The sequence below is a fragment of the Crassostrea angulata genome, chromosome 5 (assembly GCF_025612915.1).
Source record: "Crassostrea angulata isolate pt1a10 chromosome 5, ASM2561291v2, whole genome shotgun sequence".
NCBI lineage: Eukaryota > Metazoa > Mollusca > Bivalvia > Ostreida > Ostreidae > Magallana > Magallana angulata.
The window spans coordinates 16,876,643-16,901,377 of record NC_069115.1 but is presented as its reverse complement, the minus strand read 5'-3'; the positions used below and the strand labels follow the sequence as shown (position 1 = coordinate 16,901,377).

At 35.8% G+C, this 24,735-nt stretch overlaps 1 protein-coding gene and 1 pseudogene across 20 annotated transcripts in view; one reads left to right on the top strand and one right to left on the bottom strand.

Annotated features, from left to right (window-relative positions):
* The first annotated feature begins 1,974 nt into the window (after window positions 1–1,974).
* On the top strand, window positions 1,975–4,547 carry LOC128183564 (uncharacterized; annotated as a pseudogene).
* A 1,432-nt stretch (window positions 4,548–5,979) lies between these two features.
* The window catches only part of LOC128183562 (uncharacterized), an 82,356-nt gene continuing 63,600 nt past the window's right edge, over window positions 5,980–24,735 (bottom strand). For 16 of the 20 annotated variants that reach the window (XM_052852624.1, XM_052852616.1, XM_052852626.1 and 13 more), the window contains 17 exons: window positions 24,564–24,678; window positions 23,893–24,311; window positions 23,396–23,431; window positions 22,527–22,559; window positions 20,975–21,215; window positions 20,388–20,573; window positions 19,797–19,994; window positions 19,400–19,516; window positions 18,960–19,071; window positions 18,322–18,452; window positions 17,660–17,674; window positions 10,139–10,256; window positions 9,596–9,768; window positions 9,159–9,287; window positions 8,762–8,971; window positions 7,035–7,199; window positions 5,980–6,821 (listed from right to left, as the gene is read on the bottom strand). In XM_052852624.1, coding sequence (XP_052708584.1) covers window positions 6,510–6,821; window positions 7,035–7,199; window positions 8,762–8,971; window positions 9,159–9,287; window positions 9,596–9,768; window positions 10,139–10,256; window positions 17,660–17,674; window positions 18,322–18,452; window positions 18,960–19,071; window positions 19,400–19,516; window positions 19,797–19,994; window positions 20,388–20,573; window positions 20,975–21,215; window positions 22,527–22,559; window positions 23,396–23,431; window positions 23,893–24,311; window positions 24,564–24,678 — 2,710 coding nt within the window. In that variant the 3' untranslated portion in view covers window positions 5,980–6,509. Of the gene's footprint in view, window positions 6,822–7,034; window positions 7,200–8,761; window positions 8,972–9,158; window positions 9,288–9,595; window positions 9,769–10,138; window positions 10,257–11,966; window positions 12,808–13,113; window positions 13,279–13,650; window positions 13,861–14,007; window positions 14,137–14,446; window positions 14,620–15,015; window positions 15,134–17,659; window positions 17,675–18,321; window positions 18,453–18,959; window positions 19,072–19,399; window positions 19,517–19,796; window positions 19,995–20,387; window positions 20,574–20,974; window positions 21,216–22,526; window positions 22,560–23,395; window positions 23,432–23,892; window positions 24,312–24,563; window positions 24,679–24,735 lie in introns of those variants that run through there. The other 4 variants (XM_052852617.1, XM_052852619.1, XM_052852627.1 and 1 more) reach the window with 4 other exon arrangements.

Here is a 24,735-nt window from a genome sequence, read left to right as displayed (position 1 = left end):
GTCAATGAAGTCCAACATTCTATTAATAAATCGTTTTATGTTGGGGAGTATTTAAATCTTAATCGCAGTGTGAAAACACAACTGGACGGATTTTCACCGGTAAATCTTTAGAATGGCTACATAATACTATGATACAATGTACTGCATACCAGTTAAAATTAATGCATAAATAATTATATGATGTTGATGAAGGAATATTAGTATTATTTAAATGTTACATAGGACAGTTGTAGTGTTCCACTTACTTTTATTTCTACCTTTGTAAAATCTCGTTTAACCACAGGGGCATCGTATCCGCTCTACACAATATGACATATTATATAAATAGTGCCTGTTTGGGAGGGTAACAGTTGAAATTGACACCCCGAGAAAACCATTGTCAACCGACGCGAAACGGAGGTTGACAATGGTTTTCGAGGGGTGTCAATTTCAAATGTTATCCTCCCAAACAGGCACCATTTATTTTGTTATACTGAATGTCTTAATTTTTAAGAAAATTTTACTGCTTTTATATAGGAATAAGGTGAATTCTACAGCGAACTGTACGCGCATAATCTTCGCGCAATATTTTTTTTCTCTAAAATGTTAATTAAAAACTACGTTGATGTTGATATATAATTTTTTAAAATTATTTCTTTATTCAATAATTGATATACTCATAATTCATTTATTGTCTTTGCAACCCATTTCTTAAAAATTAATTGTCGTTGCCTAAGAATCAAATTACTAGTATAAAATTATTTACATTTCTACAAAAGATTAAATGACAGGAAAATTAATATATTTGTTTTAAACAATTGCATATTAAATTACGCTAATTAAAGTACATGCCAAATATATCGGAACGAATGTTATTATCATGATTATGCTTACGGTAGTTACATAAGACAAACATTTCCCCAGACTTTTTACAGTTTAGGCCTATAAAAAAATCTGTGTGTTTAGGGTAACACTGATGAAAAAAGTAGGTTAGGTAGGTTGGGATTTTTTTTAAATTTTATATTTTTTTCAGCATAAGTCCTAAGAATGTTTGTTTGTGTCATATTTTCTAATAGAAATAATATGAAATTCACAATCGGATGAAAACAGACATCTAAAAATGGTAGGATCGGGGCATTTTTGTAGGTTAGGTCGGGTTACCCTAAACACACAATTTTTTTGTTTTAGGCCTTACCTAATTGTGTTACAACCGCCGGAATTTCTATCATTACTGAACATATAGAGAAAAGGTATAGAGTTATCTTTTCTTGGGCGAAGAGATTGAATGTCTGCAGCAGACATCGGTTTTAATGGGATAAAAACGCTTTTTACCGAGTTTATTAGGAATATTTCAATGTGAACGTGTTTTTTGACAAAATTTGCAACATTGTGTGGGAGGATTTGCGTAACTTTTGTCAAGTAAGTTGTTTTTTTGACATTTGTAGCGCACGTTCTCCGCCGAGCGTGCGGTCTGAACATTGCCGAGTTACAACACATTTAACTTTGATCCGAATGAATGTATGAAGTCCTAGTATGAAAAAGTCGTTGAAGAGTTTACTAATTTATTTACATATCAGGCACGTAGCATCGTTTTTGAAAGTGGGGGGCCAGACTCAATTAAAAAATCTTGACAAGCAAAAAAAAAAAAAAAGGGAAATTTTAAGTTTCCAAAAATCTTCAAAATCCTAATCCGTGGGGGGAGGGGGCTGGCGTACTATATAACTTCAATTTCACTCCTCATTTCCTTATTTTCATATCAATTTTTTACATACTCCCAAAAAAGTGGGGGGGCCAACTCCTTGATAATTTCATTTTTTATATGTACATTTTAAAAAAATTGTTGCTGCGAGAAAAAGTGTGGGGGGGGGGGGGGGGGCAGGCCCCCCCTGCCCCCCCCCCCCCCGATGCTACGTGCCTGTATTATTTATATATATGCCCCTGTGGTTTAACCTACTCGGGGATTTTTTAAGGCTAAAAATAAAACACAAAAATCCCCAGCAATGGACGACTATAACGGGACAGAATAAAGGTAAGTTAGACGTTGTTGTTGAACAGAAACCTGTACGGATTACAATTGTATTTTACTGCAATGAAAACAAACACGAAATATCGTACAAAAATATTTTAATTTTCAGTAAAATGGCTATTCAGAAGATATCTGAGTCGGTGTATATGGGAATGTGTCTCGAGATAGGGACCCCACAACAGGTGGCCTCCAGGAGAGATATACGGGACATTGTTGAGATGTTGAAGTACAACGAAATGTTAAATAGACCGTTCACAGTGATGCTCAGTGGGAGTCGTAGAGAAGGGTTCAGACTGAGTGGATCAGACAGAGACTACATGCGTTGGCTAAATAACCACCGAGTGATCTGGGACTTCTCTCATGTACAGTTTTACAACACACAAGAACATGCACTGATTCTCTGTGACAGTTCTGAGAGTCCACCAGGATTCACTTTACTATGGTTACCATTAGAATTAACGAACAGTAGAGTGGCGTCAGCGTGTGTAAGGATGAATGGAATGCTCTATATCTCAAGTTCAAAGTACAGAGAGGTCACGTGTTCTATTATTCTCTCTGATTCTACACCACACGGACCATGTAGTAGCGGATCATATGGTAGTGTGGAATACGATACTGCCCATTGCTTTGGCAGTGATTTCTGGCCTCCGTCTGCTTCCTCATTGATAGATAGGTGTCACGCATGGCCCCCACCTCATGTTGTAAACGATATTATTAGAAGTGGGTGTCACTTTGTAGCTATAGGACACAAATCGGGAAATCATACGGACAACGAATGGAGAATTTCCTTTTCTCGGGCGGAATACAAACTTGTGTATTCAATGAATCACACACAATTCTTAACATATGGATTGCTAAAACTATTCTTAAAGGAAATAATTAACAAAGGATTAAGAGTTGGAGATAAACTACTGTGTTCCTATCACATGAAAACTGCTGTTTTCTGGGCGATTCAACAAAATGCTCTACCTCACTGGCATCCAAACAATCTCCTGCTCGGTTTCTGGGTCTGCTTTAAACTTCTCCTTAAATGGGTATACGAGGGAAATTGTCCTAATTTTTTTATTCCAGAAAACAACATGTTTCTGAGCAATATCTATGGTGAATCACAAAGGACGTTGTTCATGCAACTGTATAGATTGTATGAGAAGGGCATAACATTACTTCTACACAGTCCCTCCATCAATTCCTACATCATTAATGTTTTGTGTAATCCCAGACTCACAATCTGTATCGTTGAACACACTCTGATGTCTGAGGTTGAACTTGATAGGGATATTTTTAATGAAAACTATAAGATTGATTCACCAGACTCACTAGACCTACAGATGTGCAGAAAGTACCTACATGCTCTGGAACAGTCAATAGGTTTACCCCTGACACAGTATCACAATGTCGTGTTGCAGAAACTTACAGCCACCATCCTTCAGTGTACTGTATTTATATTACACAGCATGTACACTTACGTAGGTTCAAACAAACAGTTGTATATTGTGGAGAAAATGGCTTGTCACATGCTGAAAATAGCTGCTAGGTTTGGGTTTGTGTCTGACATGTTATACATTGCAATGCATTATTACAAAACATTCAGATACAGGGATGCTTTATCATTTATAGATATAACAAAGGTCAAGTTAACACAGCCATATCTGATGTATGTGAGTCATGTAGACAGAGAGAGGTATATTGAGGCTGTAGGGGGGCAATCATTATCTACGAAGATGAGACAAGCTGTAGCACAGGATATTAAACTTTATGATGATATCTTTTATATCAATTAATTAATGCCAGAACAACAGTCTAATAAACAAAACAGTTGTCCTATATTGTACATTCCACCCCTCGTACTGTTGTATATGCTAGAGTTTCTGTGCTCTAGACATGTCGACACACTGAGAGCACAGAGAGCTTTAGATGATCTACAGGTCCTAGTCCACCATGATCAGGGACAGAATATACCTGTACGCCTCAGAGATATCTCGTGGGAGATCCTGGGGATCTGTCAACAGATCACAGGGAACCTCCAGGCTGCCCTGTACTCATACCAACAGTCACTCAGACAATATCCATGTGATAAAATACAAACTGCTACCAGACAGAGAATTCAAGATCTACATTTATGAACTCGCTGACAAGAACGTATATGAAAAGAAATCTGACATTGTTCGTCGTATTTGTTCTGGTCATTTTTTGTAAAGTTGTGTATATGTAGGGGAGGTGTTGCACTTATGAAATCAAATTATGATGTATAATCATGTAGATACGTGTATATTTATCTTAATTTAGTTAAAATTTATTGGTTACATTAGTCAAAATTGTAAATCTTGCATCCCGATTTTTACAAAAGATGATTTATATATGTAAGTTATAATTATTTCAACGTAGTTAAAAATAAACACATTTTTAATTTACTAAATGAGTGTCTCAATTTTTAAATATAATATGCTGCCCAATTCATTACAATGTAATTTGTTATAATAATTTTACAAGCATTTGTCAGATGCCAACTTTGAATACATGACTTTTCCAAGTTTGTTCTCGACCCTCTCATTTGTCTAACATATTCAAAATCATGAAATAAACGTCTTTTAAATGATGCATACTTATATATGTAGGGGTATTTAGGGTGAGTGGGGGCATTCAGCTCGCTCTCTCCCCTAAAAATGTCAAAATAAAGTTATATCATAATCTTTTTGGCAGCTTGTGAGTCTTACTAATCAATTTTTTCAAAACCTACGAGATTTTTCTACATGACAGATTTTAACGGTATATTAAGAAAAAAAACCCGTTGCTTTAATGATGTAACGTTTAAGTTAGAAAACCCATTTCATTCACGCTCCCCATGGATTCAAATGTGACCAAGCAACCACCTTGGAGTATTAAGATAAGGTCTTGTGATACAACTGGCATGTGTTTATTATTAATTTTAAAAAACTTCATTTACATCATTCAACAAGATTTTATTTTCTCTAAAAGCTGTTTATTTAGATCCCTTTTCAAAGGAAAAAAGGATCTCTGCAAAGTAGAAGCTTTTGTTGGGTGTACTGCATATATCTATAAACCTTTAAAAACTTGTAATTCGATCATTTCTTAAATGTTATCCTGACAAGAAATATCACAAAAGTCTAGCTTTGAATACTTCATTTTTATCATACAAAACCTCTAGAATTCAGAACTTCTGCCTACGATCTTCCACTGCTAATGGATGTAAATTTAATTCGTTTACAGTAGTTGTCCTTCGATTAATACCAGAACTAAATTTGTTTGTGGAAGATAAAGGATACATTGGGACGAAAAATGCATAATGGAATCATTGTTGTCAAAGAATAGTCTCTCCGTTGTATAGATGATTTACCAATGAAAGGGCAATAGAAAAGGAAGAATGACCACAAGTAGGCTCGAACCCAGGATTCTTCTCTACGATTGTTTAGATGAGTAACCAATGATGGTATTTTGTACATGAATGTATACCATGTTGCCATTCTCAAGAGATGCACAGACATAGATTTGGTGCTGACGGAAGTATAAAAGGAACCTAGTGTAATTTCTGGTCATCAATAACAGCGTCTTCTGAACTATTATTGTTTAGCTATAAAGTTTGAGAGTAAAGGCAGCTGTCCTACTAACGTTATGAATTTTGAACATATTCTTGATATGCTGAGAATTCTATGTTTAAATATGGACATTTATATATCTTGGCAGACATACCCCCCCCCCCCGGTAATTCGAAAAATAAATTGATTATCATCAGTACTGCTTGGTACAAAGAATTTCGAACAAGTGAAAAAAGATGAAATACATTGACTTGGTCAAGTGGCAAATTTATACATGATTGTATCAAGAAGGTAGCATTTGAGTGGCACAATGAAAAGACATTGTGTCTGGGAAGTAAGAATTGTACATTATGGAAATCTACCTCTTCAAACGATATTAGGGGTATAAAAACTAATTAAAAAATAACACAGATCTGCCTCTTCAACAACATTCAATTTTAATTAAAATCAGTAGCTTGTAAAACTTTTGACACATAGGCATGAAAAATACAGAAAAAAATATACATACTTTTAATATTTTAAATATATAAAATATCAACAAGGGTATAAACAAATACTTAATGCATCACTGTCAAGAAAAACCAACATTCTATAAATAAATCGTTATGCTTTAGGGAGTCTACAGTCCTCCCCATATATTTTATCACAGTGTGAAACACAACTGGACAGATTTTCACATAAACAAAATTAATAGGTGATAGATCCATGGAATGAGATTTGGCTACATAATGCTATGATAATGTATTGCATACCAGTTAAAAAAACACATATATAAGAATCACATTTATATAATTTAAAACCATCAACAGTTTTTTTTACTAAAGATCTCGGAAAATCAGATCTATACCAGTCAATTAACTTTAATCAAAACCACTACTAAAACAGTCACAATTTATAGAGAGAAAATTCAAAACTCTCCAGCAAAGTCACACTACATTGTTCTTTGTCGTTTAATACGGCCATATAGTGGCAGTCAGTCCGCGCAGAGCCCACCTCATGGGCGGAATTCCCTCCTTCTTGATGTCGATTTCCATGATGGGGTCACGTGGGGCAATTCTGGATGCATACAAGGGACATTGGAAGGAGGGCTCCTGTAGGGCTGGCTTCTCGTTGACTGGGTAGCACTGGAGATGGAGGACGGGGAGAGGGGCGTATCCCTGGCGCGAGGCCTGGTCCTGGAACTCATTGGTCGTCTTCTCGATGGAGCAGCCCCATAGGTGGATTCCGTGGATGTAGACACCCTCTGGTGGAGGTTGGAGGAGCTATTAAACAAGAACATTTAAGTGGCTATTTTTATTGATCTATATACCAGTACATAAATAAAATTTTCCTTGAATATCATAGTCAGACAAACCAGTACTTTATGAATCCCTTTTATTAAAGCAGCTACTGTTATAAAATGACCTTAGTATGCAAATTGTCCATTCATTTTCTAGAGCACTAGTTGTGCTCTCATACAGATCAAATGTACTTACATGTCCAAAGTCTCTGAATGTGGTGTCAGTCTGGAAGGTGAACTGTTCAAAGTTGCCTGACCTGTCCCCACAGTAGTTCTTGATGGCCTCCTGCTTCAGCAAAGCTAGGAGTCCTCTAGGATTGAAAAACGCTCCTAGCCAGTAGGCTGGCATTGCCTTTCTACCCTTTAAACATTGAAATCAAAATAATGTTAAATAGAAATACATCTTGAATTGCAGTCATTGATGCTAATAACTTTAACTGTTTATGTACATGGTTCCAATTTTTCCAACCCCTGCTCACGCATTAAAAGTAAAATAACATTAGCCAATAAAATACCAGTAAATGTTAACACAGGCGAAGGTGATGTACTAATTGCTCTGTAAACTAAAAGAACTGCATATACCCGTACTCTTATAATGATTTCATCCCTAATTATAGTCAGTTTCAATCCTCTAGCATGGCACAAAATGATTTTTGAAATAACTAGAGGTACTGTGAGCAAGCTCACAATTGATACCCCCCGATAAGAAAATCATAACTCATGTATTTTTTCTATTATAGAAAACATTGGATGAATCTATTTCACTGTCTATTTTCTATATATACATAACAACTGCTCTATTTTTTAATAAAACTGTTAATGCTAATATGAGTACACAAACCAATTTCTATTCTTTAAATTCCATTTAAATTCAAGTTAACTGTTAATGCATGAGGACATTTGCATCCTTATGTTAACAAACATGACTCGAATCAAACAAAATTCCACATGTCAAGCAGCCATTTAATGTAAACATTTTGAATTATAAGTATACTGAGCCCGATTTTTTTTAAAACAATGACCTTGAACTTCCTCAATTGACCTTGGGTCAAGGTCATGACACACCATCAGACTATAAGCAGTCTTAATGTGAATTAAGAACTTCCAATATTTATCCATTAAAAAGATATGGACTGGACATGAATTTTGTACTTTTTCTGCCAGTGACCTTGGCCTTGCCAAAATGGCCTTGGGTCAAGGACATGACACACCCTTAGGTCATAAGCAATCATTGTGTGAAGTAAGAACTTCCAATGTTTCTCCATAAGAAAGATATGGACCAAACACGAATTTTGATTTTTTTCTGCCAGTGACCTTGACTTTGCCCAAATGACCTTGGGTCAAGGTCATGACACACCCTTAGGTCTTAAGTTATCTTTGTGTGAAGTAAGAACTTCCAATGTTTCTCCATTAAAAAGATATGGACCGGACACGAATTTTGAACTTTTTCTGCCAGTGACCTTCACCTTGCCCGAATAACCTTGGGTCAAGGTCATGACACACTCTTAGGTCATAAGCAATATTTGTGTAAGTAAGAACTTCCAATGTTTCTCCATTAAAAAGATATGGACCGGACACGAATTTTGAACTTTTTCTGCCAGTGACCTTGCCCTTGCCCAAATGACCTTGGTTCAAGGTCATGACACACCCTTAGGTCATAAGCAATCTTTGTTTGAAGTAAGAACTTCCAATGTTTCTCCATAAGAAAGATATGGACCGGACACGAATTGAACAGACAGACGGACAGACGGACGGACGGCCGGACGGACAGACAGACGGACGGACGGACAAGGTGATTCCTATATACCCCCCCAAACTTCGTTTGCGGGGGGTATAATTACAGTCTTGATGAATTGTATTGGTCATCCCTAGCACTTTGCTAGAACAGTGTTTTAATATAAATAAAAGAGGAGTTTTTTTTACCATGCTGAGGATTTTATCAAAGTGTTTCCAGCGGTCCTCCAGGTCGCGGAGCCACTGGGCGGCGTTGTAGGTGTAGGGTGGTGCCGTGGTGCCGGTCATCTTACACCAGATCCTGGGAATCCTCAGGTGGTACAGGTCGTCCGCGGCAGACAGATAGTGGTCACTCAACTGGTCACCCATTACATTGTTCTCACAGGCGTTTCTTATTGTCTGGAAACCACAGCAGTTTTTTTTCGTAACAAAATATGTTTAATTGTTTTGAAGTAGGTATTTTCATATTGTCACAACCGAACATTTCGTTGTATGGTCCCCCATTGACATTTAGAGACTTAAGGAAATATTTAAATTTAAAATCAAATTTCAATCTAAAGTCTCTGTTATAAAAATATAAACTCACTGTGAGGGTGTTTCTGACTTCAGTTAACAATTGATGTAGAATCTCGCACTCCTTCATGATGAAGTCATTAAAGATGGGGTAGTCTCCTGGCAGCTTACGGATTTTTTCCACAACAAACTCGCGGAAAGACTGGAAGAATGAAATTATTTATATATATTTAAATAAATGTCAAATATTTCCTAGATATTGAACCAAGAAGATAATACATGGTTATCTTGTTCTAAGCAGTTTCATCATTATTACTGTTACTGTATAATGATTAACAGATTTCTAAATTCTTGTCATCATTTGTCATTTTAACATATTAGATTCTAATTGTGTGTCCCTATAGATTTTAGGACAAAAAAGAAATGGTAACTTCAGAACAAGGAAAAGTATTGAAAATCAAATAGAAAGGTTGAACATTAATGTACTCCGATCCCTTGTCTAATGAGTACCTTGCTACTGTTGCCGATTTTGGGCGTTTTCTGCAGCAGGTCGTTGCAGATCTGCCACAGCTCCACATCCTTGAAGCGAATTTTGTGGGTGGCGTAGCTGGCGGTGGAGAAGACCCCCTGGTGAACCACGGATGGGTTGTTACTGGTCTTACTGATCCCTGCCTGGGCCGGGCCTGAAAATTGAATGGTTAATCTTCATGAAAAACTTGTATTGTAAACTAAGTACCGTACTGTATTTTCCTTGTTTTATGCGAGTACTTAGTATATATATATATATATATATACATTTATATTATTCCGCCATCTTTTATCAGAATCCTAGAATATCGAATTGCAAGTGCAATATAGTTCATAACTGTCAGAAAACTAAAGCCAGATTAAAAAAATCTGTGTAGGGTGTTTCTTGAAATTTTATGCAGATATCAATTCCTCACATAAATAAAGGAATGTATAGAACATGAGTACATGTACTTCAGATGCAGCACAGAGCAAATAGTCCTTTACGATGTCTGGCAGATTAATCAAATAGACATGATGATTTACCGTCGAACGGGGTGGGTGGTCGCGGGAACATCTTGTGGGACAGGGTCAGCGTAGAGGGCATGCTGTCGAACACCTTGTTCAGCCGAGTGAACACGTACTGGTCATCTCCAAGCAGGGTCTGTCAGGGAAAAAAAGCCATTTTTATTTCATTCGTCAACTGCAGCTTCATCAAACATTTGCTGCCCAGCTTTCATTCTTTTTCATTTCAGATGAATAATTGTCCTAATAAGGGCTATAGAGTCTATGTACATGTAAGTGCATTGAAATATGATATATGAAATATAATTTCCAAACACACTTTGCATAATATCTTTGATAGCTTTAATGCCTACTATATATCAAAATGTATACCATTAAATAAAATCATAGTGCTTTTAATGCTACGAAAAAAATGGTTTTAAAAAAAGCAGGTGACCACAATTGTGCATATTTATTATTTATACACTTCACACTGGAGAGAGAGAGAGAGAGAGAGAGAGAGAGAGAGAGAGAGAGAGAGAGAGAGAGAGAGAGAGAGAGAGAGAGAGAGAGAGAGAGAAAGAGAGAGAGAGAGAGAGAGGGAGAGACAGAGGGAAAGAAAGAAAGAAAGAGAGAGAGAGAGAGTTCTGAAGTAAATTGATTTTAAATTTGGACTGAATAAAAGTTAAATTCATCTAGTATATGATTTTCATCCAAAATTTCATTCACGCTCCCCATGGATTCAAATGTGACCAAGCAACCACCTTGGAGTATTAAGATAAGGTCTTGTGATACAACTGGCATGTGTTTATTATTAATTTTAAAAAACTTCATTTACATCATTCAACAAGATTTTATTTTCTCTATAAGCTGTTTATTTAGATCCCTTTTCAAAGGTAAAAGGATCTCTGCAAAGTAGAAGCTTTTGTTGGGTGTACTGCATATATCTATAAACCTTTAAAAACTTGTAATTCGATCATTTCTTAAATGTTATCCTGACAAGAAATATCACAAAAGTCTAGCTTTGAATACTTCATTTTTATCATACAAAACCTCTAGAATTCAGAACTTCTGCCTACGATCTTCCACTGCTAATGGATGTAAATTTAATTCGTTTACAGTAGTTGTCCTTCGATTAATACCAGAACTAAATTTGTTTGTGGAAGATAAAGGATACATTGGGACGAAAAATGCATAATGGAATCATTGTTGTCAAAGAATAGTCTCTCCGTTGTATAGATGATTTACCAATGAAAGGGCAATAGAAAAGGAAGAATGACCACAAGTAGGCTCGAACCCAGGATTCTTCTCTACGATTGTTTAGATGAGTAACCAATGATGGTATTTTGTACATGAATGTATACCATGTTGCCATTCTCAAGAGATGCACAGACATAGATTTGGTGCTGACGGAAGTATAAAAGGAACCTAGTGTAATTTCTGGTCATCAATAACAGCGTCTTCTGAACTATTATTGTTTAGCTATAAAGTTTGAGAGTAAAGGCAGCTGTCCTACTAACGTTATGAATTTTGAACATATTCTTGATATGCTGAGAATTCTATGTTTAAATATGGACATTTATATATCTTGGCAGACATACCCCCCCCCCCCCCCGGTAATTCGAAAAATAAATTGATTATCATCAGTACTGCTTGGTACAAAGAATTTCGAACAAGTGAAAAAAGATGAAATACATTGACTTGGTCAAGTGGCAAATTTATACATGATTGTATCAAGAAGGTAGCATTTGAGTGGCACAATGAAAAGACATTGTGTCTGGGAAGTAAGAATTGTACATTATGGAAATCTACCTCTTCAAACGATATTAGGGGTATAAAAACTAATTAAAAAATAACACAGATCTGCCTCTTCAACAACATTCAATTTTAATTAAAATCAGTAGCTTGTAAAACTTTTGACACATAGGCATGAAAAATACAGAAAAAAATATACATACTTTTAATATTTTAAATATATAAAATATCAACAAGGGTATAAACAAATACTTAATGCATCACTGTCAAGAAAAACCAACATTCTATAAATAAATCGTTATGCTTTAGGGAGTCTACAGTCCTCCCCATATATTTTATCACAGTGTGAAACACAACTGGACAGATTTTCACATAAACAAAATTAATAGGTGATAGATCCATGGAATGAGATTTGGCTACATAATGCTATGATAATGTATTGCATACCAGTTAAAAAAAACATATATAAGAATCACATTTATATAATTTAAAACCATCAACAGTTTTTTTTACTAAAGATCTCGGAAAATCAGATCTATACCAGTCAATTAACTTTAATCAAAACCACTACTAAAACAGTCACAATTTATAGAGAGAAAATTCAAAACTCTCCAGCAAAGTCACACTACATTGTTCTTTGTCGTTTAATACGGCCATATAGTGGCAGTCAGTCCGCGCAGAGCCCACCTCATGGGCGGAATTCCCTCCTTCTTGATGTCGATTTCCATGATGGGGTCACGTGGGGCAATTCTGGACGCATACAAGGGACACTGGAAGGAGGGCTCCTGTAGGGCCGGCTTCTCGTTGACTGGGTAGCACTGGAGATGGAGGACGGGGAGAGGGGCGTATCCCTGGCGCGAGGCCTGGTCCTGAAACTCATTGGTCGTCTTCTCGATGGAGCAGCCCCAAAGGTGGATTCCGTGGATGTAGACACCCTCTGGTGGAGGTTGGAGGAGCTATAATGAAACAAGAAAGTTAAAGTGGCTATTTATATTGATATATATATATATATATATATATATATATATATATATATATATTTATATATATATATATATATATATATATATATATATATATATATATATATACTAGTACATGCCATTGAATAACATTTTCCTTCAATAACATAGTCAGACAAATCAGCACTTTCTGAATCCCTTTTACCAAAGCAACTACTGTAAAAATGACCTAAGGATGCAAATTGTCCATTCATTTCCTAGAACACTATTTGTGCTCTCATACTGATCAAATACACTTACATGTCCAAAGTCTCTGAATGTGGTGTCGGTTTGGAAGGTAAACTGTTCAAAGTTGCCTGACCTGTCCCCACAGTAGTTCTTGATGGCCTCCTGCTTCAACAAAGCTAGGAGTCCTCTAGGATTGAAGAACGCTCCTAGCCAGTAGGCTGGCATTGCTTTTCTACCCTATAAACATTGAAATCAAAATTATGTTTAATAGTAATACATCTTGAATTGCAGTCATTGTCGCTAACTTTAAATGTTTATATGGTTCCGATATTTCCAACCCCTCGCATTCAAAGTAAAATAACATTAGCCAATGAAATATTGGTAAATGTTAACACAGGCGTTGATATGTTTATTACTCTGTACACTTAGTCTATAAGTACTGCATATACTCTTATAATAAATTCATGCTTATAGCAGAGTCAGTTTCAATTCAGAAGTTTGGCTCAGAATATTTTTTTTTAAATTACAGTCATGATGACTTGTGATCAGTCATCCATATCACTTTTCTATAACAGTGATTTAATGTAAATAAAAGAGTATTTTTTTTACCATGCTGAGGATTTTTTCAAAGTGTTTCCAGCGGTCCTCCAGATCTCGGAGCCACTGGGCGGCATTGTAGGTGTAGGGTGGTGCTGTGGTGCCGGTCATCTTACACCAGATCCTTGGAATCCTCAGGTGGTACAGGTCGTCCGCGGCGGACAGGTAGTGGTCGCTCAACTGGTCACCCATCACGTTGTTCTCACAGGCGTTCCTTATTGTCTGAAAGTCGGTATTTTCATATTTTCACAGCTGAACATTTCATTATATGGTCACGCTTTGAAGTTTAGAAACTTTAGGAAATATTTAAATTTAAGATCAAATTTGAAATTTAGATTTAAAAACTCCGTAATGAAAATATAAACTTACTGTGAGGGTGTTTCTGACTTCAGTCAACAGTTGATGTAGAATTTCACACTCCTTCATTATGAAGTCATTAAAGATGGGGTAGTCTCCTGGCAGCTTACGGATTTTCTCCACAACAAACTCGCGGAAAGACTGGAAGAATGAAATCATTTACATGTACCGATATTTAAATAGATGTCAAATGTTTCCTAGATAGCAAACAAAGTAGATAATACATGGTTATCTTGTTCTAAGCAGTCTCATTATTATTATACTGTTGCTGTATAATAATTAACAGATTTCTAAATTCTTGTCATTGTCATTTTAACATAAATGATTCTAATTGTGTGTCCCTATTGAATTTAGGACAAAAAACATGGTTACTTCAGATCAAGGAAAAGTATTGAAAATCAAATAGACAGGTTGAACATTAATGTACTTTGACCTCTCGTCCAATAAGTACCTTGCTACTGTTGCCGATTTTGGGCGTTTTCTGCAGCAGGTCATTACAGATCTGCCACAGCTCCACATCCTTGAAGCGGATTTTGTGGGTGGCGTAGCTGGCGGTGGAGAAGACCCCCTGGTGAACCACAGATGGGTTGTTACTAGTCTTACTGATCCCTGCCTGGGCCGGGCCTGAAAATTGAATGGTTAATCTTCATCAAAAAACTTGTACTGTAAACTAAGTACTGTATTTTCCTTGTTTTAATGTGAGTACTTAGTAATTGATTATATGATTCTGCCATTTTTTTATCATGCAGAATCCTAGAATATCTACCGGTAATTGCAAGTGCCAAACATTTTTGTAATGCAATATATATAGTTCACAACTGTCAGAAAAACTTAAGCCAGATTAAAAAAATCTGTGTTGGGCATTTCTGGAAATTTTATGCAGATGTCAATTCCTTCCTCAAATTAACGGAATCTAAATAGGAATTTATAGAACATGAGTACATGTATTTCAGATGCAGCACAGGACAAATAGTCCTTTACGATGTCTGGCAGATTAATCAAATAGACATGATGACTTACCGTCGAACGGGGTGGGTGGTCGCGGGAACATCTTGTGGGACAGGGTCAGCGTAGAGGGCATGCTGTCGAACACCTTGTTTAGCCGAGTGAACACGTACTGGTCATCTCCAAGCAGGGTCTGTCAGGGAAAAAACAATTTCATTGGTCAACTGCAGCTACATCAAACATTTGCTGCACAGCTTTCATTCTTTTTTATTTCAGATGAATAAATGTCCTAATGAGGGCTATAGAGTTTATGTAAGTGCATTGAAATACTATATATGAAACATAATTTCAAAACACACTTTGCATAATATCTTTGATAGCTTTAATGCCTACTATATATCAAAATGTATACCATTAAATAATAGTGCTTTTAATGCTATGAAAAAAAATGGTTTTAAAAAAAGCAGGTGACCACAATTGTGCATATTTATTATGTATACACTTCACACTGGAGAGAGAGAGAGAGAGAGAGAGAGAGAGAGAGAGAGAGAGAGAGAGAGAGAGAGAGAGAAGTAATTTGATTTTAAATTTGGACTGAATAAAAGTTAAATTCATCTAGTATATATTTTTTATCCAAAATGCAATCTAAACTTCGACAAACACAATAAATACCCTTCAACCAATGAGTAAAATTGATTAAATTTTCATACATTAATTTTTCTATTAATTATAACCCTCTACCTTAATCCTGTACCCAAATATAAATCTCGAACATGAGTTATAATTAAAATACAAATTTTACATTTGACAGTGAAGAACATACATTAATATAAACTGTATAATCCGATGTACCGTAATCTTCACCTCGCAAAAAATGCACATAGTTTAATTCCTAATCTATAACAATTTAATCTATAACTCGATCCTTTCATCGTCGCAATCCACGGTTTTGAGTACACAAACTTCCTTAATGTGAATCACACCTGGGTTGCCGACGATGAAACTATGTATGCTACATTAGGAACTCTACATCATTTCTAAGTGTGATTGCCTTCCTATAGATGAGTGTTCTAGAACACAACTCTCTGATTAAACTAGTAACTAAGGACTGCAAAGTCTACAAGGGTGGGTCTTGGAAAAGCCTAGATGGGGTTACCTCTATTGGATGCGGGCCGCCCTGATATTGCAGCGTTCAAATAGACACAAAAATTTTCAAGTCGACAAAAACTCATTTCTATAAATGTATGTCTCCCAATTACCAGTGCATTGACAAAATTCTAAAATTTTCATTGATCGTAACTAAGATGGATTTTTTCCCCTATTCAAGCTAGAAATTTTTCTTTTTAAATTTATAAAAAGGATATTTCAAAAAGGAAAAAAAATGCACTTAATCTACATAAAAATAAGGGCACTAAAATTTTTGAACTACTAAATTTCAACTTGAAAATGAAATTCTGGTATCTGCACATATAGATGTACATGCATGTACATAATTATGTATGAAAATTTTCAGACAGACGGAAAAGGAACTCCATTAAATATAATACAGTCAATTAAATGTAAGTGACATCGAAATGGCTATTAAATTGTGAGCTTAAATAATTATATAATACCAAGCAAGTTGCATGCATTTAGCAGCCATAGTGATATACTGCAAGGAATAATTACACTGAGTGCGGCTTGTGTGATATATTAAAAACATTAATTTGTAATGATATATATTTATATATATTTAAAGTGAAAATCAGCTACAGTAGTCAGCAAGTAATATAGTAGCTCTGGGACCCAATCACTCCAAGACTGGCAGGCAGAGGGACTGTGTTTGACATAAAAAGCAGATCAGTCAGCTGATATGTGAGACATGGAGGAATAAACTGTTTGCCTTTTGGTTGTATTTTTTCTCGAAAATGGGGGTTGGGGGTTGGGAGGGGGGGGGGGGGGCTTAAATAGAAACATAGATTTTGGAAAATGGCTCTTGGAAAGAACCTCATGTACTCATGTGTTTCTGACATGGCAGCTTAGATGAAAAGTTTAAATAATTATTTAACAAAGATAAAATGAAAAACAAAAATGTTTTACACATGAATACATTTTGTAATAAAAAAGAAATGGGATTGGGGTGGTAAATTTACTAGGATCACAGCATGAAGATTTTTTTCTTAATATAAAGCCTGTATATTTCCATTTTTCATGCAAAAATATGAAAATTCTAAGTGTTCACTGTTCATGCATTTTTTACCGATAATCAAATTGCAGGACTAGGAGCAATTAAATTTCTAAAAACTTTGGTATACTTCTAAATATAAAAAGTGCACAGACCCCTACCTTTCTTTTGAACTACAGGATTCAAATTCATAAAAATTAAAATATCCCCCGAAAAAATATTCTGTCTACTTGACATGTACATTGTACAAAATCAAAGTAAAATTTAACGACAACTTAAAAAAAAAATCTCTCCAAATTCAGAATATCAATAATCTAATTTTACATTTCAATGAAACCATGTTCTATAAGTGAGAGGAAAAAAATGAATAAAAGATCAGAGTCCAGTTGAAGGGATTCTAAATTTGCTGGATTAAGCTATGTTCTGGTTTCACCCATTGTGTAAAAAAAATATCAACATGAGGTGATGAGTTAAGGGGAGTTAATCGTAGTAGTCACATGTTAAGAATTATTTTGGCTATGGTCACACTTTTTTGCACACTGTTATTTTGCCTACCGCACTAAGTTCATCCTGTTAGGCAAGGAAAAAAGACAAACAAATGAAAAAAAAATCATTCAATTCGATAAAAAAGCATAGAAAAAATTGCATTTCATAACTAATTAATACAATTAGCTCTACGTAATCTAAAAATTTAAAAAGTTAAATTTTTAGTGTCTTCTAAAAAAAAAATTGGCTTACAAATTAGTATCATTTTTCAATTTTTATTTTTAGCTATGCTTAATTTCTTAAATAATTTCAATTCTGTGCACAGCTTGCAGGATAAAATGTACAAGTATGCATTAATGATAGACAAACCGTATTAATCAAACTCACAAGTGACTGTCGAAAATGAAATGAAATTTTTCCAATCTCAAATGAAATTAAAAATTTAAAGTGTCTCTGTACCAAATTTGGATGAACATATTTTTTAACAACAATTTTTCTGGGTCACTCTATAGATTAGTTCATTCCCCCCCTCCCCCCAATATAAACATAAAGGAAGATATATATAGATATACATCAACAGAGCACCATGAAATAGCTATCCCCGACTAGAAAAGCTAGCCCCAATAGTTCCACTGAATAATTGTCGAAAGAGTGAAAATGTTCGAAAGTGACTGATATGCAAACAGGCCAAAAACTGAATTAGTGATGAATAATTGGGGCGCATGACTTACCACGATGGTCTGGTGGATGTGACAGCCCTCGGGAACATCCAGATTGTGATTCGGAGCGCCATCTAGTGCCTGGATCAGGGTGTTCAGCCGAACATTTGGATTAAAGAAAGCTTGTGGATGACGGTACTTCACTGCAATGACATGAAATAATTCATGAATATGTTGCAGCATAAAAAGAAAATTCAAGAGGCAACGGAATGTATCAATTATCAAAGACTAACTTATAGGACCACACATTGCTTCAGAAATAGAATTATGGTACTCAATAGAAATAAACATTTGAAACATCAATAAAGTTTTGTACATGTCACAGCTGCAGCCAAACAATACTAGCATTCAGGATGCAGACGGGCAGACAAATACTCAAGGCTAATTTAAGGAGGCTGGCTAGTCAACATATCAACCATTAGATCTGCCTTAAACTTTGACATACTATAATTTTTGCCATAAGATATCATTTAGTGAAGGAAAATCCAAAAAATTTAGCTTTTAAATATTTTCTATATTTTCATACAGAATTCTTTTTCTTTAGGAGATTAAAATAGTCTATAAATGGCCACGACCATCGAGCCCTCTTTAATGGCTTCATATAGGTAGGTTGTATTAAATTTATTGATAAACAATACAAAAGAACTTACGTCCTTTGACCTCGAAGTCCCTCTTGAGGGCCCCTGAAGACAGCCAGAAGTCCACCATAGCACATAAACTCTGCTGGTCGTAGAAGTCCGTCACATGACTGCCATACACGATCTATCAACGCATAATGAATGATAAAAAAATTGCATGGGAAAAGCACACACAAAATTATTCTGGTGGCAAACTATATTCCATTGAGTAAATAAACACACACAAATGTTCTTGTTCATGTAAATTCTCAGACAGACTCTAATGCAATGGATAGGATTTAAAAACTAATGCAAAATATCATGGCCTTGCAGGGATTAATAATTTAAGGTTAACCATTAAATGTAAATTCAAAAGTCTCTTTCTAAATAAGCTTTACTGATCAACTGATAAACAATCAATCTTATAAAATTCATGTTTATCTAAGCTGGATCGAGAAAAAGTGGCTACCAACCTCAGCGACCATGTATCTGATGCCGTTGTAGGAGACAGAGCGAGAATTCTGGGAGCCGTCGGGCGCCACTGAGGTCAGTGGTTCCTTGAACTCATTCTGAACGATGGCAAGTGCCTCCTGTAAAAAATTAAACAGTAAAATGTAAAACAACCTTGTTCTACAAAACAAATTAATCAATCATGAAAGAATATCCTCTCAATAAATAAATTCACAGATGCTTGATAAACATTTTTTCTTTTGCCTATTTTTTTTGGTTTGCAAGAAAATTAAAACATGCCAGCTTGCGACCATTTATCAGTCTACCTGCCTTGTCAGTAAATTGGGAATAAAACAGCTGGCATGAGCAGTTGACGTTATATCTGACAGTTGATCTCATACCTGACAGTTGATGTCTTACCTGTAGACAGCTGTAGCCAATGTTGAAGAAGTCCTGGGGACAGTTCCAGCCCCCCTGTCCAAACCTTGCCCTCAGCTGGATGGCCGCGTGGAGGAAGCACAGATTGTGCAGCATCACCGGCCACTCTGGGCGTGACGACTGTTTGAGTATGTCAGGCTCAAACCAGGAGAATGACCGAATCATGCTGTCCTTCATCACCTGTCAAGGTCAACCATGAAAGTTCAAGGTCAAATATGAAATTTATCATACATATATTACTGAACTTCATTATTTTTTTTATCTAACACCTAGTTTTCATTGATTTCATTTTTGATTGAACTTGATTCACAAAATCAACTGTTTTTGATAAGTAAGAAACATGTTTGGCCACACTTAAAATAGGACCATTCCCCACTATATTATGCACCCTTAAAACTCTGAATTTTGCAAAAAGAGCCTAAAATTGATCTCCATGAATAAAAAATAAACCAAAGTATCATATTTATCATAATTTATATTTATTGTATCCTTAGGTTCAATCAAAATTGAAAACTGATGAAAATTAACAAAACTCATTATCAGTTGATTCCTGAGAACTTTAGGCAACTGTACCTTTGGTGTATCAACCACAGCCTTGATGGAGTTCTGGAGCAGTCTGACTGGGATGACCTCGGGGTCGGCCTGACATGCCACCCACAGGCGGAATCCCTCGGGGTTGGGCTTCTCTACCAGGAATGACTCCAGACTGTTCAGGACGTTGGGCGCGTTGTGAGCATTATGGAGGTACACCCAGGATCCCTGGAAGACAGGTTCAATGTAGAGTCAATATTAACTCAAGATTTTTAATGATGTTTTCATTGTGTAAAATACAGTAACAAAATTTGGAATTTGTCATTTCCTAAGGACAGCCTGTGTTAAACCACTGCCCTGATCGGCAAGCACTGTCAATTAAGTATGAAAGTGGCAATCATAAATCTATGAGCTAATGACTTTCATTCATTTATCAAGAATTATAAACTTTAAATTCCTAACAGGCAAATCAGAATTGAGCTTAAATAACTTCAAAACTGTTCAAACTGCCTACAACTAATGCTGAGTAGTGAATATGAAAGTTCAAATTGTTAACAATGAATTTCAAAGTCCAAACTGTTTCAGAGTAATTTATTGAAATACAAAGACAAGACACCCCGCCCCCTTACCTCTGCGATGGCCTTCCTGATGGTTTTCCTGACCTTGCTGCGCGTGGCCTGGGAGTTGTCCGTGATGGTAACCATCAGTCGCGGTGCCTGTCGCCGCCCGGAGAAGTCCAGGAAACGGCTCTGGGCGGCCTCTGCCTCGAAGGAGTAGAGCAGGAGGATGGGGAGGGAGAGGGTGGAGGGGGGGACAGGGGCGCTCTGTTTGTACATCACCGACAGGTCAAGTCCCATGTCACCATAGTACCTGTCACAGGTGCGAGACAGAAAGCTCGTTAATTCCAGGTATTTTCATATTTTGTAAAATTTTAATCAATAATTAGTGCAATACAAGGCATTTTTTTATGCTTAATTTTTTTTTCTTTCCTGAAATAAGAAATGGATTCAAGATTATTTAGATACAAAAATTAGTGTACCTGTGTCATATAATACCAGTCTATTTTTATATTGAAAGAAAACATTGATCAAGTTTGCAAATAATCTCATGTACATGCATGTACACCATTGTAAATCAGATACATGTATGTTAATTAGTCTTTTTTTGTGTGCAAGGAATTTTCACAATTTTAAAATTCATGAAATGCGTTGCAAATATTTCTGATTGTAAAGAAGTCCTTAAATGCCCTAGCTTTTTAAAGCTTTTCTACTTTTAAATTAAGGCTCTGAAAATAGGTCGCCACAAATCAGTTTGTCACTTGTAAATTGTAAAATAAAGTTGTCATGAATAAAAATTAGTTTACAGCATTATAGATCTGTTTGAAATGTAGCACTGATCCATTATACATATATTAAATAAATTTCCCTTTCCAAAAAATTGACTTCATTTAAGAGATCATCAATTATCAGTTTGATTAATACAGACAATTATAGTGAATGCAAGTGCATGTACAGCAACGTAAAGATGACAGTTAATTTATGTTAACATTGTACACAGTGCCACCTAGCAGACCCGAGTGTTTGTAGATTTCTAGAAATTCCCCCACCACCCGTCTCTCTGTACTATGTGGTTTGAATCACCCTACTAAGTTTTTTATCTAATTATTTTCGCATTCAATAACTGATCATCAACATCACAAAATCTAAAGCACACATTTCCAGGAAAGGATTTTATATATAGCCACAAAGGAAGGAACTGCACTTTTGGGATTTTAAATTGTATTCAATTTGTAAAAATCCAATAAAAGCAATTAAATAGGTATATGTACACATTCAAAACTAAGCTGCAAGCAATTGAATTTGGAATTCAAATTTTTTACCTTAAAATTGAAATAATTTAAGAATATATAAAACACATAATTTAAAAATATAAAACACATAAATTTCTCAGGAGATTATCTGAATCCTAAAGTCACTCAAAACACAAACTACTCAAAAGTTTTCTAGCTTCAAGCTAAACAGTACGTAAAATCAAATCATTTACATTAACCCTGTAAAAAAAACAAGACTTTAATGCAACAGCAGACACGAGACAGATGCTATGCATTCATGGAAGACAGTGTATTTTTTTTCTGGAGGGGCACTGTGGCTGCCCCTCCCATGCATCACACACCCAGCTTACCCCGTGTAATCCTGCTCTGGGCCCTGGAGAATGCTGATGAAAATAGCACAGGAATTAATCAATGAGGAAGCTAATTATTAGTAAGCTATTAATATATCTTCCTGTTCTCTCTCTCTCTCTCTCTCCCTCTCTCTCTCTCTCTCCACTGACAAAAAAGCCAAAGTCTACAGATCTTTCTCTTCTTCTCTTCTCTCAACTTTGCTCTTTAAAATACAATACTTTAAGAACAGCATGACAACTAATTTTTATACTCTTCTATTATTTTTTTCCATGTCCATGCCTGTCAATTTTAATATGTTCTTGATCTTTATTTCAGTAATAATCCCAATATCTGAGGCTGTACGCCATATATTTACATATTTATGTTGTTATTGACAAAATTCTCAACATTTGTTTTAATTTTACAACATATACCGTAAATTCCTAATTAAATGCCAGGAATTATTATCCGGGTAAAATCACAAGAAGTATCCTTCGCAGATTTTAAAATATCGCCATTACATGTAATATCCGAAAGTTGAAAACTATAAGAAATAAGGTGAAAAGTTCCACGTTCGCGATTTAATATTCTCCCGATTTAAATTTGAATTTTGCGGGATCGCAAAATTAAGTACTCGCGTAATATAAGGAATTTACAGTATCACAAACCATGCACTTAAAAACAGTTAAACCTTACTCAGGGGAGCAACAGAGAAAATAAATCGTACAGCACAAAAATAAAAAATCAAATTTGTAAGCATCACCCAAAAGTCTCTTCAACATTTTGTATTAAGACACTGGGGTCAATAAAACTTAACTGATAGAGCAAGTCTTCACCTCACTTTCCTCCACCCAAATATCTAACACGGTGTTAATGTTAAATCACCTACCCACTATAGTCCTTCTTTAAATTTACATTAGACCAGCTGAAAGTGCAGACACAGTTATCAAAATATAGGAATACAAAATATAGACCACTTGTTAAAAGTTTAATAGGCAGTTAGATCTTTCTTTTTTTTTTTTTTTTTTGGGGGGGGGTGGGTGGGGGTGGGGGTTGAGTTGTTAGGCATAAAATATTGAAATTTATTTCACAAGCATCTTGAAAGGGAATTTTTTTTTTACTGGCAGTAGAATTTTCTTTTGGTTAAGAGGTTAATGGGGAAGGAGGGGTGGGGCTCAAATAGGGGGGATGAAAATTTTAAAAGCATATAAATATATATATAAGTTTATATGGTGAGGTTACTCTGTAAAGCAATATAAAAAATGCATTCATATATATGTGAATTAAAAGTGAAAAAAAAAAACCAACGAAAAAAATTAAATAACTGTGAAACATATCAGAGAAATTAATGAGGATTCGATAATGCCCAATGTGGCGGCAACTTACTTCTTGCCGAGCACCCTGTGTATGAATACGGTGGAGGCCTGCATTAGACGGTCGCTCCTGACTGCACGCACCACCAGCAGCCGCTTCATGGGGGCGAAGTCCTTGCTGTCCATCTTGTCGGGGAGGGGCATGTTCTCCGGCTCCTTCTCTACGTTATCACACAGCATCCTCCACTCCATCTCGCGGCCATCTTTGGGCATGCGTTCGAATTTCTCCTGGAACCACTCGAAGTGCGTGGCGAGAACCTGGAGGTTGTGGAACTGGTCGTCGTGCATCCAGTCGAACGGCTTCTTCATCTGGACAATCTTGCTGTCTGGGGGTTGGGTGAAGCCAAGTTTAGTCATGACAACTGCGCTGTAGTTCGGAGAGACCAGGAATTCTCGCTCGCCCGGTCCTATGTTACCCAGAGAATCCTCAACCTAAGATTGAAAAAATCAACATTATCCAACCAAAAAAATGGATGATTTATTAAATGATAAAAAATCAGATAATCTTTTTTCCATACATCAAACATTACACTCAAATTTTGAAAAAATAAAAGTTTGGATGGAATCCTTTCCCAAGCCTTTTTCAATGGGAATTGTAAATATCCCACCATCCACAAGAATTTTATCTTTTATGTGCTATTTCTTATATATATTTAAATAGAAATGCTTATTACAGCTGGTTACCTCAATAGCCAGCAGCAGGGTGAATATGAATCTGTCTCTCTCCAACAGTCCCCGGGCGAATGTAGTGTACGCCATGTGTGTAATCTTCTCTAGAGTTTCCTCTGCTCTCTGAGCTCTGAAAAATTTAAAATAACCATCATGAAATTGTAAAATGTGTGATGCAATATGATTC